Source organism: Colletotrichum scovillei (assembly GCF_011075155.1).
Source record: "Colletotrichum scovillei strain TJNH1 chromosome Unknown Contig00006, whole genome shotgun sequence".
Lineage (NCBI taxonomy): Eukaryota > Fungi > Ascomycota > Sordariomycetes > Glomerellales > Glomerellaceae > Colletotrichum > Colletotrichum scovillei.
In genome coordinates, this window is record NW_023336264.1 from 4,118,004 (window position 1) to 4,133,930 (window position 15,927).

The window sequence follows — 15,927 nt, forward strand, 5'->3', positions numbered from 1 at the left end:
AGCTCACGTCAAGCCTGGGCCATCAAATCCATTTAATCAAGCCGCGCGACCTTGAGCGATTGGGAACGACTGGGGCACCCCGATTACCAAGGCACACGCGAAGACAACCCGTAATCGTAAAATTACCTTTTGGTCTTTCTATTCACATTTTACACCACCAGCGGCCCTTTTTTCCCTTTTCCATCGATTAAAGAGATACCCCTCCAACTCCAACGCGCGCTCTCGTCCGCAACCTCGATTCATCAGCCTCGCTGCGACACGAAGTCATCCACGATACCCTCCCCTCCCACGCATGGGAACGAATCACGCGTCCCCCGAGGGCCATTGACGCCGCCATGTCGGGCACCACAATTGACGATGTCGTCAAGCGACTTAGCAGTCCGGACACGGGTACGGAACGAACTTCTCGTGCAAATGCGATGCGATCAGTCCCTCGAACCCGGAACCCCGCCGTGGTGGAGGCGCATCACCTTTTGTCAGGACCTTGCTGATATATGTGTGGTACAGACTCGAGAGTCAGATTAGAGGCGGCGACTACCTTACGCGACAGCTTAGATCACTACACCAATGGAACCATATACCCCCCTTTCCTGAAGCGAATGGTACCGATCTTCCTCACAATCCTGAGAGGACCATGCATCTTCCAGAGCAACTCCCCGGAGCAGGTGAGGCATTCCCGCATCGATTTAGATGAGTGCGCCTGCTGACATAGGATGCCAGAAACTGCGAACGTGTATCCTCGAGGTTCTCAACCGATTGCCAGCGACACCATCCCCGACCGAACCCTTCGAACCGTACGCGGAAGAGGTCGTCGATCTGCTGATGCAGCTGGTCCGTACGGATAACGAAGAGAATGCGACACTATGCGTCAAGATCATCTCGGATGTCATGCGTCACCAACACAAAGTCCTGCAGGGCAAGGTGCAGGCGTTCCTCAACCTAATCCAGGAGCTCTTCGAACAGATGGAGAAGGTCGTGCGGGAACAGCTGGACAACACGTCACTCTCGACGGCATCAAACTCTGGCGCACCATCAACGCCGGGCAGCTCCCAGACGAACTTCCAGTCGCCTAGACCGGGCTCCCCTGTAGCGTCGGTCACAGATCTCGGCCCGGATCCCCAACAGCAGAATCGGCTACTGCTGAAGGGCATGCAGTCTTTCAAAGTCCTCTCGGAATGCCCTATCATTGTAGTTTCCGTCTTCCAGGTCTATCGAAATACTGTCGCATCCAACGTCAAGGCTTTCGTCCCTCTAATTAAGGGGTTCCTTTGCCTACAGGCGAGCGCGCAGAAGCAGGCCCATGCCGATGCCAAGGCCAGGGGACAGATCTTTACGGGAGTCAGCCCGTTGATTAAGAATCGGGCTGCTTTCGGAGAGTTCATCACAGCCCAGGTTAAGACGATGAGCTTTTTGGCTTACCTCTTGCGTCAATACTCTCAGCAATTGACGGATTTCTTACCGACACTTCCTGAGATTGTGGTGCGACTCTTGCAGGACTGTCCCAGGGAAAAGTCGAGCGCGCGAAAGGAGCTGCTTGTTGCTATTAGGCATATCATCAACTTCAACTTCCGCAAGATCTTCTTGCCAAAGATTGACGAGCTCCTGGACGAGAAGACGCTGATCGGCGATGGCCTTACGGTGTACGAGACTATGAGACCGTTGGCGTATAGTATGCTTGCCGATCTCATCCATCACGTCCGGGACAGTCTCACACCTGAGCAAATTCGCAAGACGGTCGAGGTTTACACCAAGAATCTCCAGGATAACTTCCCAGGCACGAGCTTCCAGACCATGAGTGCCAAACTTCTCCTCAATATGGCGGAGTGCATCGCCAAGATGCCCAACAAGGTCGACGCGCGGCACTATCTGATCATGATCCTGAACGCTATTGGCGACAAGTTCGTGGCAATGAATAGACAATATCCCAACGCAGTGAAGCTCTCGAAACTCTACGCCCAGCAAGCCGCTGACGGAACCCAGGATAGCTACCTTGCGGACAGGGACCACCCGCCTGACTGGGATGAGACCGACATCTTCACTGCTATGCCCATCAAGACGTCAAATCCAAGAGACAGAGGCGCAGATCCCGTTGTGGACAACAAGTTCCTGTTTAAGAACCTGATGAATGGGCTGAAGAACACTTTCTATCAGCTCAGAACGTGCAATGTCAACAACGTAATCGACGTACAGAATGCCCCTCAACACTGGCAGGATGTTGCCTATGGTTTCACAGCAGAGGAGGTCAACGTTATCGTGAAGCTGTTCAGAGAGGGCGCCTACGTTTTCCGCTACTACGAAATTGAGAAGCCGGCAACCGAGTCCCAGTACATGTCGCCTGTGGAGTACATGGCCAACTTCTACATGGTTTCTAGCAGTAAAGAGGAGAAGGAACTCCTGGAGACCTTTGCGACTGTCTTCCACTGCATTGACCCGGCAACGTTCCACGAAGTTTTCCAGCAAGAGATCCCCCATCTGTACGACATGATCTTTGAGCACACGGGACTACTCCACATCCCTCAATTCTTCCTCGCGAGCGAAGCCACCTCGCCAAGCTTTTGCGGCATGTTGCTGCGCTTCTTGATGGAGAGAATCGACCAAGTTGGCTCAGCGGACGTCAAGAAGTCGTCAATTCTTTTGAGACTGTTCAAGCTAGCCTTCATGGCAGTCACGCTCTTCGCCAACCAAAACGAACAGGTCCTACTTCCTCACGTCGTGGACATTGTCACCAAGTCCATCGAGCTGTCGACAAAGGCTGAGGAGCCCATGAACTACTTCCTACTTCTGAGATCGTTGTTCCGAAGCATAGGTGGCGGCAAATTTGAGCATCTCTATAAGCAGATTCTGCCATTACTTGAAATGTTGCTGGATGTGCTCAACAACCTGCTCATGGCAGCAAGAAAACCTGCCGAGCGTGATCTTTACGTGGAGCTGTGCTTGACGGTGCCTGCACGTCTGAGTAACTTGTTGCCCCATCTCAGCTTCCTGATGCGACCACTAGTCGTCGCGTTGCGCGCCAATACCGATCTGGTCGGCCAAGGATTGCGGACGCTGGAGCTCTGTGTCGATAACCTCACTGCGGACTACCTGGATCCCATCATGGCCCCGGTCATTGATGAGTTGATGACGGCGCTGTTCGACCATCTCAAACCTCATCCCTACAGCCACTTCCACGCTCACACCACGATGCGCATTCTAGGAAAGCTTGGAGGTCGGAACCGAAAGTTCATGACTGACGCGCAACCCCTGAACTACAAGGACTACGCCGATGACCCGACTAGCTTTGATCTTCGCCTAATCGGCTCCAAGAAGGATAGGGCTTTCCCTGCGGAGACTGGTGTTGATTTCGCCATCAGGAAACTGATGGAGCAGCCAAAGGCGGGCAAGGGCAACCAGGCGCGGCAGTATGATGGTTATTACAAGAAGCAGTCATTCCACTTCATCAAGTCTCAGCTGAAGATGCGGATCGGCTTCGAGAACTTGCCCGACGACATGCCTAGACTTCTGCGCCTCCAAGCTCAAGATCTAGCCGCCAGAAGAATCGACTTTGACTTTTCTGTCTTTACAACACACGACAGAGAACGATCTATCCCTAAAAAGGATGAGCAAGACGACCTTCTGAAGCGTTTGCTGAAGGCTGTCATGTTTGCCGAGTCTTTGCCTGATTTCAAGGAAGAAGCGCAGGCATTCCTTATGAATCTCTGCAAACACTTCACAATCATTGAGGTCGGCCGAGCTTTGGTCGACGTCAAGCGAACGTACAGTCCATTCGATCCCAACGCTGGAGAAGGCCCACTCTTTATTGATACCCGGGTGCTTTCTGATGCTATCGTGGAATCGTTGGCGTCGGATCACCCAGAAGTGCGAGAATCTGCGCAGCGCGCGATCCGGGAGGTGTACGACTCTGCCACCACAATCTTGGGCAACGAGCAGAGTGTTGCTAGGCTGCCTCTCTTTAATAACTTGAGCACCACATTCTGCCATGGCTGCTACGAAGAAGAGTGGTTTACCAAGACTGGTGGCTCGCTCGGTATCAACTTCCTTCTCAATGAGCTTGACCTAGGTGACCAATGGGTTGCGAGCAAGCAGATCGAATTCATTCGCTCTCTAATGTACGTCATCAAGGACATGCCTCAGGATCTCCCTGAGAAGACTAGAAGATCTGCTCAGGTCACCTTGGAGACGTTGCTGCATAAAATCACGAAGAACATCAAGAAGGAGGATGCCATGCCGCAGCAAAACCCTGGTCAGCCGCCGCAACAGAGGTCCCGCCTCGCCCAAATTTGCATGCAGTTCAATACGGAGCTGGCGCATATGAATCGCCATGTTCGCGAGACTGCGAAGCGATCCCTCGAACTTATCGCCAAGGCGGCTGGCTGTGCCGTATGGGAGCTGATTGAACCCTACAAGGAGCGATTCCTTCAGCCAATCTACTCGAAGCCCCTTCGTGCCCTGCCATTCCCCATCCAGATCGGCTACATTGATGCGATGACTTACCACATGACCTTGCGGAAGGAATGGGTTACCTTCGACGACAACTTGACCAGATTACTCATGGAGTCTTTGGCTTTGGCTGATGCGAGCGATGAGTCTCTGGCGAATAAGCCAGGAGAATTCAGGACACACGAATACATTGTCAATCTCAGGGTTGCCTGTATCAACATCCTCAGCACCGCCACCAGTTTCGAAGAGTTCGCGCCGCTCAAGCAAGGCAGCCACCCTACGCGTTCCAAGATCGTCTCGGTTTTCTTCAAGTGTCTTTACTCGGACTCAAAGGCCACAATCGACGCGGCCAACAGTGCCCTGAAGAATACCCTGGAGGCCCATCAAAAGCTTCCGAAGGATTTGCTCCAAGGCGGTTTGAGACCGGTTCTTGCCAGTCTCCAAGACCCCAAGAAGCTCTCAACTCACGGATTGGACAACCTTGGCCGACTCTTGAAGCTGCTTACTACGTACTTCAAGGTCGAGATTGGAGCTCGCCTGCTCGATCACGTCAAGGTGCTTGCAGAGCCCAGCACTCTGCAACAGCTCTCCTTCACCTTCTTTGAGCAGAATGGCCCCATGAAGGTCATTGCTGCCGTCTTCAACATCTTCCACCTTTTGCCGCCACAGGCAGAGGGCTTCAAGCAACGTCTCATTGACCTGGCATTGGAGCTAGAGGAGAAGCTGCGCCGAACCCACGAAAGTCCCTTCCGAGCACCGTTGTACAAGTTCATCAACCGATACCCCAACGAGGTTTGGAATTTCATTCTGCCTAAGCTTGAAGATCTCAAGTACGGACGCTTCATCTCACAAGTGATCCGTAACCCGGAGAGCGGCCCCCTCAGAGAAACGGTGTCTTCCAACGTTCAAGCCCTAATTGACTTCTGCAATAACGCGCTTTCGCAAAATAAGGACAGCAAGCTCGTCACCGTCGTCAATGCCGTTCACATTCTCTATTCTCTCACCCTGTCGCCTGGAACAGACACTTGGCTAGAGAAGAAGGAGCACTTGACCTGGTTGAAGCAAGTTGGCAAAGAGCTGGAGAAGCAGATGCGGGCCCATACTCTCGCTCCCAACCTGAGACTTCCAGCGTGCCAAGCGTCAGACCAGCTGATGTCAATCTTCATCAAGTCTTTGGAACGCAATCCCAAAGACCTCGAGTCGCTCTTCAGCCTGGTAGATTCAGTCACGACTGATGACCTCCGTGCCTCGCAGCCTCTGATCGCCTACATTTACAAGAACATCGTTAGTAGCGATTCGCCAGAGTTCTGGAAAACGACGGTTCTCAGATGCCTCGACGCCTACCCTCAGAAGAACATCACTCAGAAAATGAAGTGTTTCTTGCTGCACTACATTGTCAACCCGATCGTCGCCATGGACGTGCAGCGCAACTGGAGCCTGCCGCCGCAGACAAAGGGTCGATTTATGGACAAGACCATTATCGATGCTGTTAATGCGAAGATATGGAAGTTGCACCAAGATGCCAGCCAACATGACAACGACGATCTCCTGCAGCCAGGCATTGACCACACCAAGTTTGAGGTTCTACAGCTGTCAGCGATGTTGGTCAAGTACCACTCCACCATTTTCCAGGAGGCTAGGAAGGACATCATTAAGAGTTGCTGGACCTTGATCCGACTGGACGATGTCATCAACAAGCACGCTGCCTACGTTGTCATCGCCTACTTCATCGCGCTATATGAGACGCCGGTGAAGATTGTCACACAGGTGTACCTCTCACTACTGAGAGCAAACCAGAATGAGGGACGAGCATTGGTAACACAAGCTCTAGAGCTAATTGCTCCCGTTCTGCCCAAGCGACTGGGAACACAGGCTCATGATCGTAATGCGGGCTGGGCGCTGGCCCCTAGAAAGATCCTTGCCGATGAAGGTCAGAATGTGCAGCAAATGACTAGCATCTTCCACTTCTTGGTCAGGCATCCTGACTTGTTTTATGAGTCGAGAGATAAGTACGCTATGCTCATAATCTCGTCTCTGAGGAAAGTTGCTGCGCCACCAAACCCTTCGAACGAGTCCAAGAAGCTCGCTCTCAACATGATGTGGCTCATCTGGCTCTGGGAGCAACGTCGCGTTGAGGGCAAGGGAGACGCAGTGTCGCGTTCCATCTCCGAGTCACCGACATCTAAGAAGCGCAAGTTGGACAGTGCAGACCAGCCTATGTCGTCACCTCCTACTGTCAGACAAAGTCTGGGCGGCAACGACTATCAAATCGCGGCTCTTGCGCGCCAGAAAATGATCAAGTATCTGGTCGAGTTCATTGCTCAGCTGAACGAGCGGTACCAATTGCCGTCTACCAAGGCAAGAGACAATGCTTCTACAAACGGCCCCGCCATGCCGCCTACGTCTACCGAGTTGTGCAAGAAGGCTATGAGCCTGTTTTACAACCTAGTTCAACCCCAGTACTGGGGCGATCTGGATATCGACCTCTACCCCAATGTCACCGATGTTGTGTTGGCCAGCGATAAGACGCAGAACTTCCTCGCAGCGGATCCTTCTGACGAGAAATTTGACGAGAAGTTCATCACAAACATCATCAACACTCTTCAGGTTGTTCGCATCATCTTGAACTCTAAGCCAGATGAGTGGATTGCCAAGAACATGCCATCGGTCCAGAAAGTTCTCGACAAGGTTCTCAAGAGCGAGAATCCCGAGTTGCAGGATTGCTTACACCTTGCGGACAAAAAGTACGATGATGACCGCGACCTCAAGTCAATCATCCAGAGGGTACTCGATGCTGTTCCTGAGGACGTGCCAATGGAGGACGCCGACGCTGAAGGTGAAACAGAATCACAAAACTCGGAGATTATCAACTCTTTGTCGTCGATTGCTGGCGAGGCTATGGCGGCAGGACATTATGGATCTGGAGTCAACATTCTGTGGTCCTTGGGTAACCGCAAGCCCTCCGTCATTGACCAACACATCCCAGTCCTCATGAAGGCTCTGCAGAGCAAGTTGGCCCGTGAACACGTTCAGCATTACACAGCCGTCGCCAATCATCAGGCTGGACAGCCTCGGACCCAGGATGCCAACACTCCAACGGGAGAAATGTCTACATATGATCTTGAGGTTTCAACTGCCCTCATGACCAAGGCTATCCAGGTCGTTGCACTGCGAATGGAAGTTCTGGGCGATAACCGACGACCTTTCCTCAGTGTTCTCGCGACGCTGGTAGAGAAATCTATGCACATTCCTCTGTGCGAGGAGATCCTCAACATGGTGGAAGGCTGGGTGTTCCGTTCTGAAGGCACCTGGCCTACGCTCAAGGAAAAGACTGCAGTCCTCCACAAGATGTTGTCCTTTGAGCATCGCCAGGACTCGACCATGTTGACGAAGTTCCTCGAGTTGGTCATTCGCATCTACGAGGATCCTAAGATTACCCGTACCGAATTGACTGTTCGCATGGAGCATGCTTTCCTTATCGGCACACGCGCTCAAGATGTAGACATGCGCAATCGCTTCATGGCTATATTCGACAAGAGTCTTTCAAAGACTGCCAGCGCACGCCTTGCCTATGTTCTGACCTCTCAGAACTGGGATACTCTGGCCGACAGCTATTGGTTGGCACAGGCATCGCATCTTCTCCTTGGCGCGGTTGAGCTGAACAGCCCTATTCAGCTGCATCAGGAAGACTTCAAGACAATGCCGCTCACCCAGCTCTTCTCAATTCATGCCAAGGACAACAGAGAGCCCACTAGTATGGCGGATGACAAGCTTGACAACTTGGTAACTGCTCACCGACGTTTTATGAGCGAGCTTGGCGAGGTCAAGGTTCGAGACCTTATCGAGCCTCTTGTTCAGCTTCAGCATGTCGACAACACCCTCGCTCATCAGCTTTGGATCGCCTTATTCCCTATATACTGGTCTGCGACGATGAAGGAAGAACGCACCGATCTCGAGCGTGGCATGGTTGCTCTCCTCACTAAGGACTACCATAGCCGCCAGATCGACAAGCGACCGAACGTGGTACAATCCCTTCTGGAGGGTGCGGCCAAGGCTTGGCCTGATTGCAAGATTCCGCCGCATGTTCTCAAGTACGAGGCCAAGACGTACGATGCGTGGTATACCGCGCTCGTTCAGCTTGAGAATGCGGCCATCAAGCCAGAGATCGAATCGGCAACTGTTCGTGAGAGCAACCTCGATGCACTTGTCGAGCTGTATGCTTCTCTACAAGAAGACGACCTATTCTACGGCACTTGGCGTAGGCGGTGCCAGTTTGTGGAGACAAATGCCGCGTTGTCCTATGAGCAAAACGGAATGTGGGATAAGGCCCAGAAGATGTACGAGGCCGCTCAGATCAAGGCTCGAACGGGTGTCATCCCCTTCTCTCAAGGAGAATATGTCCTCTGGGAAGACCACTGGGTTTTGTGTGCGCAGAAGCTGCAGCAATGGGAGATTCTCCAAGATTTCGCCAAGCACGAGAACTTCCAGGACTTGCTTCTAGAGTGCGCCTGGAGGAACAATACTGAGATGTGGCAGACACAGGAGCATCGCGAGGCGCTCGACAACCTTATCAAGGGCGTTATGGACGCTCCAACGCCTCGACGTGCCTTCTTCCAGGCCTTCATGTCGCTTCTCAAGTTCTACAATAAGCAAGAGACGCCTCAAGACTTTGCCAAGTCGTGCGACGAAGCCATTCAACTCTCTATCCGGAAGTGGCATCAGCTGCCGAAGCAGCTCACCAAGGCTCACATTCCTCTGCTTCAGAACTTCCAGCAGTTGGTCGAACTGCACGACGCCAGCGTAATCTGCAATAGCTTGGCTAGCACCAATCAGTCCAACTTGGATGTTAAGAGTGGAGAACTCAAGCTCCTGCTTGGTGCATGGCGCGATCGTCTGCCCAACGTCTGGGACGACATCACTGCCTGGCAAGACCTAGTAACCTGGCGCCAGCATATCTTTGGCCTCATCAACCAAACGTACCTCCAGCTGCTCCCGCAAGGAGGTGGGCAAAACGCCAGTGGTGCCTCGTTCGCCTACCGTGGATACCACGAGACTGCCTGGATTATCAACCGCTTCGCACACGTCGCTCGCAAGCACAGCCTGCCGGAGGTCTGCATCACACAGCTGAGCAGGATCTACACACTTCCGAACATCGAGATCCAAGAAGCCTTCCTCAAGCTACGAGAGCAGGCCAAGTGCCATTACGAGAATCCCGATGAGCTTACGAGTGGATTGGACGTTATTAACAACACCAATCTGAACTACTTCAACCCGCCCCAGAAAGCCGAATTCTACACTCTGAAGGGCATGTTCCTCGAGAAACTCAAGCAGAAGGAAGAGGCCGATTCAGCATACGGCACAGCCCTGTACTTTGATATCACCGCTGCCAAGGCTTGGGCCGAATGGGGTTATTTCAACGAGCGCAAGTACAAGGAGGATCCGACTGATATCAACTCGGCTCGCCAGGCACTTACGTCGTACCTGCAAGCCGCCGGAAGTTACAAGAACGCCAAGTCACGCAAGCTCATTGCTCGCATCTTGTGGCTGCTCAGTCTGGACGATGCCAACGGCTCTATAGCAGCTGGCTTCGACGACTTCAAGGGCGAGACTCCTGTCTGGTACTGGATCACCTACATTCCTCAGCTCCTTACTGGTCTTGGCCACAAGGAAGCACCAAGGGTCCACCAGATCCTAAGCAAGATTGCCAGGTCCTACCCTCAAGCGCTATACTTCCAGCTGCGAACCAATAGGGAAGATATGCTTGTCATCAAGAAGAACCAGGAAGCCAAGGAGAAGGCCCGCCAGCGTGCCCAATCGACGGTGTCCAATGGCAAGCCCAGCGCCTCGCCTCAACAACCCAAGCAAGACGGCGTTCCCAAGCCGGATGCTTCTGGTTCAAGACCTGGTACTGCCAGCGGCGGCGACGCGAATGCCTCCGTTAAGACCGAAGGTAACGACGCCAACGGCACTCCGGCTGCTCAGGCTAATGGCGCAGCCGCTGGCGGAGACCAGTCAACCGCCGGTCAGAAGAAGCCGCCATGGGAACTCACCGAGGAGATTATGAGCGCTCTGAAGACCGCCTTCCCCCTCCTCGCCCTGTCTATGGAGACCATGGTGGACCAGATCCAGAAGCACTTTAAGTGTCCGCCCGATGAGGATGCGTACCGTCTCATCGTTGCTCTGCTTAATGACGCGCTAGCGTACGTCAGCCGCATGCCTTCATCGTTCGCCAAGGACGTCAAGCTTCCCTCCGCCACGGAGACCAACATTACGCGCTTCGCCGAGACGATTCTTCCAGCTCACATCAAGAAATCGTTCGAGGCCGATTTTGTTACTGTCAAACCGACCATGTACGAGTACATTCATAAGCTCCGCCGTTGGCGCAACAAGTTTGAGGAGAAGCTTGACCGCAGAACAACCCGCGTCTCGCTGGAGGCATTCTCGCCGCACCTCTCCGAATTCCGTTACCAGAGGTTCGATGATGTCGAGATCCCTGGCCAATACCTGCAGCACAAGGATAAGAACCAAGACTTCATCCGCATTGAGCGCTTCTTGCCCAATGTCGATCTGGTGCGGTCGATCAGTGCCTCATACCGTCGTCTCCAGATGCGCGGTCACGATGGAAGCATTCACTCGTGGGCTGTTCAACACCCGGCAGCCAGACACTGCCGTCGCGAGGAGCGTATCCTGCAGCTCTTCAGACAGCTCAACCAGACATTGGGTAGAAGAAAGGAGAGTCGCCGCCGAGACCTTCAATTCACTCTGCCATTGATGGTTCCTCTTGCACCTCATATCCGCATTGTGCAGGAAGACACCTCATACATCACCCTCCAGAGCGTATACGAGGACCACTGCCGACGCCACGGCATGTCCAAGGACGATCCTGTGTTATTTACCATGGAGAAGCTGCGCGGCGTTCTTGATACGAAGAACTCGGTAAGTAGTCCCATCAGAGAGCGAATGACAAAACCTAACAACTCTTCACAGAAGCATGCCGAGCAAAGCGCAACCGCCCGTCTGGAGGTGTTCCACGCCATCCAGGAGAAGTGGGTGCCACAGAACTTGGCCCTGGACTATTTCCAGAAGGCCTTCCCCGACTTTACTGAGTTCTGGCTGTTCCGCAGACAGTTCTCATACCAGCTTGCGTCACTCACTTTTATGACGTACATTCTGTACATGCACAACCGTTACCCGCAGAAGATCAACATTGCTCGCGGATCTGGAAATATCTGGGGCTCGGAACTCATGGCGTACATGAGCGCTGCGAAGCCCTTCTTCCACAACCCGGAGCCGGTGCCATTCCGTCTGACTCCCAACCTCCAGACGCTCATGGGCCCACTGGCGACGGAGGGCATCTTCAGCTGTGCTCTTATGGCCATCGCGCGATGCCTCACAGAGCCCGAGTATGAGCTGGAGCACGCTCTTACGCTCTTTGTGCGCGACGAAATGATTTTCTGGTTCACGAGCTCCCACCGGACGGTGCAAATGACGGAGAACCAGCTCCGCGAATCGGTGCAAGTGAACAGCGACTCAGTGGTCAAGCGGGCCGTGAGCCTGGCACAGAGCCCCGTCGGCAACTTGCCTGCCAACCAGACGGTCATTGACCTCGTCGCCAAGGCAGTCAACCCCATGAACTTGGCGCAGTGCGATGCATTGTGGATGCCGTACTTGTAAGACGATGTGTGAGGAGAATGAAAATGAAGCAGAGGACTCGGGGATCACGCGCACGTGGGTGTCTCGGGAGGTTACCCCTGTTGTATGATTTTAGCAAGGCGTTTTTTGGGATGCGAACGAGGATTCGGGGATCTGGAGGTCATGAAGGCCATGAATGATTGTTTGGAGGGAGAGCAGGAACAAAAAAAGGACGGTTAGAGAAGACGATTCCTTCTTGTATTTGTACGGCCGTCTAGCATCGAAGCTTTCCTACACATTAGCTGGTTTGAGCTCTCGATGTTGAAGCAAGATACAGCTTATGATAATCAGATTGTTTTTGTTCAGGTTTATGATTTTGACGGGAGTTCAATTTGCGTCTTTTTAGACTTTACGGTGACATGTGCGCCATACATAGTACACGAGTTAAACGAGCCGACGTTGAGGCAAACGTGAACTTTCAGACGTAGAGTTTCGGGAGATCGGGAGAAATGGCAGTTTGCCGCGCGTGGATGGCCGGGGTCGACCCGGCTCGCTAGCCAAGACCCTTGTCCCAAGCCTCCCAGACGCCAAAGGTCAACTTACCAAAGCATCGGTGATAGTCCGAACTCGCTTGGCCGCCACATTCCTTTTCCTCGTTTTGTGTGGTTCACCGTCTGGGAAGTCCGCACCCGCCAATACGGACTACTGGACCTTATGGATACGTACCCTCCTACCCACTCACTCACCGCGGAGAGCCACCGGGCGAGTCGGGGCGCTCTCTTGGCTTGGCCTTATCAACAAGTAGTTCCTGAGCTTCCTTATCGGGGCACTCACACACACAAACTCCACGTTGGAAAGATGGATGACGATTTGTAATCCCGGGGGTTGAGGAGCCATCCGGGGGGTGGTGGTGGACTGGGGTACGGCGGACACGGAACTGTCATTCATTCGGTTGCTTGCTCTCTCTCGGTATCTTTTGCCTACTTCTCAACACTTCTTATCTTTCAAAGTCCGTTCTCATCTTCCCCTCCTTGGCTTTTGATTCATAGTCTTGTTGGTGGCTCTTGAGACTTTGGTATATCGTACTTCGCATTACAGAACTTAACTATCAACATTGAGTTGTCCAGTGCAATTCGTCCACGGTATCGTATAAGCCTTATCTCTGCCGAGGCACGCGACAGCTAGCAGCATCACCACCATCCCCGTCACCATCGATCGTATCGCCATACCAACGTCAATGAAGATGTCTGCCGCCACCGTGGACAGCTCGTCCAAGAAGGCGCCCTTGAGCCTCGAGCACCACTTCTCCGAGGTCACCAAGAGGCGTGAGCCCAGCAAGATGAAGGAGTATTACAAGTACTTTGAGATTCCTGGCATTGGAAATTTAGCTGGAGGTTAGTAAGAGAACCCCAAAAACCACAATTTCACCCCTGGAATTTTCTCTTTTCTTCACTTGAGTCTCACACCAGCACTTTTTTTTTTCATTTCGTTACCACTCTCTTGAGTTGCTTCACCTTGAAGGTTGCACGGCATCAATGAGATTGATTTGGGCTGTCGCGATCTGTCCTACCCGTCTTGCAGTGAGACGGGAAGGATGCCGCAATATATGCCGTAATGTGCACCTTGCGTTGCGTGCTCATCACGTATACGTGCGGGATCGCGCGTCAACGCTCCAATGATATTCGCAATCCCGATTTCGGCCAAACCTTGGTACCCCGGACAAAGCATGAATCGCTGACACTTTTTCGGAACCCCGATGACAGGCTTGCCGCATTCGAGCCTGTTCCCGTTCGACACCCTCGAGGCGCAGGCCGCGAAGCCCGAACGATGGGAACCGTCTCCGATTCCCGATGATGGCACCACCGGCAACACCACCACCCTCCCGATCCGGGGCACTGCCCCCGCCGTCGCGGGCCAGGACAAGGAAAAAGATGTCAAGGCCTCTCGGCACGTCACCGTCCCCGGCACCGACGACGACCGCGACCCGCTCCGCCGCATCGACGTCGCCACCGCGCTGCAGTACGGCACGGCAGAAGGGTACCCGCCCCTCCGGTCCTTCATCCGCCAGTTCACGCGGGACCACCTGCATCCGGACGTGCCGTACCTCGGCGGACCGGAGGTGATTCTCAGCTGCGGCGCGACCGATGGCTTCTCCAAGACGCTGGAGCTCATTACGAACCCGTGGAGCCCCGCGAAGGACGCTGCCGCGGAGCGGCCCGGTATGCTGTGCGAGGTCTTTGTGTACAGCCAGGTCCTGTCGCAGGCGCTGCCGCGGGGCATCCAGGTCGTGCCGGTCGAGATGGACGACGGCGGCATGATCGCCAACGGGCCTGGCGGGTTGGAGGAGGTGTTGGCTGGGTGGGATGAGAAGAATGGCAAGAGGCCGCATTTCATCTACACCGTGACGTGAGTTTGTTCTTCTCTCTCTCGCTTTGTCCCTTTTTGGACGAGGATCGTTGCTCTGAGAGGTAAGACAGGAAACATGGCTAACACGTGGCATGGGATGCTTCTAGAATGGGCCACAACCCGACCAGCGGTATCTTGTCTGTGGAACGCCGCAAGGAGATTTACGCCATCGCCAGCAAGTACGACATCATCATTGTCGAAGACGACCCGTACTGGTACCTGCAGTACCCCTCCGCGGTCGTTGAGGAAGCCAAGTCGCGCGGCCTGGAGGCTTCTCCCTCTCCTCCGACTTACAAGCCCACCAAGTCTTCCGGCTACCAGTTCCTGGATTCCTTGACCCCTTCATTCCTCAGCATCGACACGGACGGCAGGGTCATTCGCCTCGACACTTTCTCCAAGACTATCGCGCCGGGATGCCGCATGGGCTGGATCACGGCGCAGCCGGCCATCATTGAGCGCTTGCTGAGGTATGCACCATCTATCTATCCAACTACAACTTGTCACTCAAACACCATCGAAACTAACATGACCGTGTCTCTCCAGAATCACCGAAGTCACCACCCAGCAACCCTCAGGCTTCGTGCAATCCACCGTAGCAGAGCTCATCATGGGCGACCAGCCCCCCGCCGCCCGCTCCGCCTTCGCCGCTCTCACCTCGCGCCAGAAGCAGACCTTCGAGGGCTGGAAGATGGACGGCTGGGTCCGCTGGCTCGCCGGCCTCCGCGGCGTCTACGAGCGCCGCATGAACCGCATGTGCACCATCCTCGACGAAGGGTCCATCCAGCTCAAGCAGTCGACCCCGCGCAGCGCCGACGACGCCGACTGGGGCGTCGTGAGCAAGACGCAGCTCTACGAGTTCGCGTGGCCGCGCGGCGGCATGTTCATCTGGCTCAAGCTGCGGCTCGAGACGCACCCGCTCTGGATGGCGACGGGCGGCGAGCGGATCCCTCTGCTCGACGGGGAGAGGCTTTCGACGGCGCTCATGTTCTTTGCGACCAAGAAGCCGTACCGCGTGCTCGTGAGCCCCGGGCTCATTTTTAGTGCTACGCCGGCGATCCGGGCGGAGAGGGGGTGGGCTTACTTCCGGTTGTGTTTCGCTGCTGAGACGGAGGAGAATGTGGACTTGTGCGCGCAGAGGTTGGCGGATGCGATTCAGAGGTTCTGGAGGATCAAGAAGGTGGAAGAGGTGGAGGACTTGCTAGGAGACTTTTTTCTGGCCCAGGGGTGAAGATGAGGAAGGGCTTGAGGGGTTGGGCAACTTGGGTAGTTTGATGGGATGTTGAGGACCCCTTGGATACACCTTAGAATGACGTACATTTAACGAATCTGATGAACCAAACCATCCGCGTGGCACACGAGAGGACGTGGGTTGCAGCTCACATATGATGTACACCATGGAGTTTAGAAAACTTTTTGTAGCTACCTTACAGTCACTACGTAATAGAGAAG

At 54.1% G+C, this 15,927-nt stretch overlaps 2 protein-coding genes across 2 annotated transcripts; both read left to right on the forward strand.

Moving 5' to 3' along the window:
• Window positions 1-23: 23 nt before the first annotated feature.
• Window positions 24-12,437, forward strand: HER10_EVM0008573 (FAT domain-containing protein). Its single transcript, XM_035478090.1, has 4 exons — window positions 24-390; window positions 508-665; window positions 721-11,376; window positions 11,428-12,437. The coding sequence occupies exons 1-4, from the start codon at window positions 336-338 to the stop codon at window positions 12,112-12,114; spliced, it is 11,556 nt and encodes a 3,851-aa protein (XP_035333012.1). The 5' UTR covers window positions 24-335; the 3' UTR covers window positions 12,115-12,437.
• A 574-nt stretch (window positions 12,438-13,011) lies between these two features.
• Window positions 13,012-15,872, forward strand: HER10_EVM0004109 (aromatic amino acid aminotransferase). The gene is made up of 4 exons (XM_035473762.1): window positions 13,012-13,466; window positions 13,836-14,478; window positions 14,586-14,945; window positions 15,022-15,872. The coding sequence occupies exons 1-4, from the start codon at window positions 13,310-13,312 to the stop codon at window positions 15,704-15,706; spliced, it is 1,845 nt and encodes a 614-aa protein (XP_035332462.1). The 5' UTR covers window positions 13,012-13,309; the 3' UTR covers window positions 15,707-15,872.
• Window positions 15,873-15,927: the final 55 nt, after the last annotated feature.

Coding starts and splice junctions, on each gene's coding strand:
- HER10_EVM0008573 (XM_035478090.1), top strand. CDS start 336: ATGTCGGGCACCACAATTGACGATGTCGTCAAGCGACTTAGCAGTCCG. Junction 391..507: donor ACTTAGCAGTCCGGACACGG/GTACGGAACGAA, acceptor TGTGTGGTACAG/ACTCGAGAGTCAGATTAGAG. Junction 666..720: donor AGAGCAACTCCCCGGAGCAG/GTGAGGCATTCC, acceptor ATAGGATGCCAG/AAACTGCGAACGTGTATCCT.
- HER10_EVM0004109 (XM_035473762.1), top strand. CDS start 13,310: ATGAAGATGTCTGCCGCCACCGTGGACAGCTCGTCCAAGAAGGCGCCC. Junction 14,479..14,585: donor CATTTCATCTACACCGTGAC/GTGAGTTTGTTC, acceptor GGATGCTTCTAG/AATGGGCCACAACCCGACCA. Junction 14,946..15,021: donor ATCATTGAGCGCTTGCTGAG/GTATGCACCATC, acceptor GTGTCTCTCCAG/AATCACCGAAGTCACCACCC.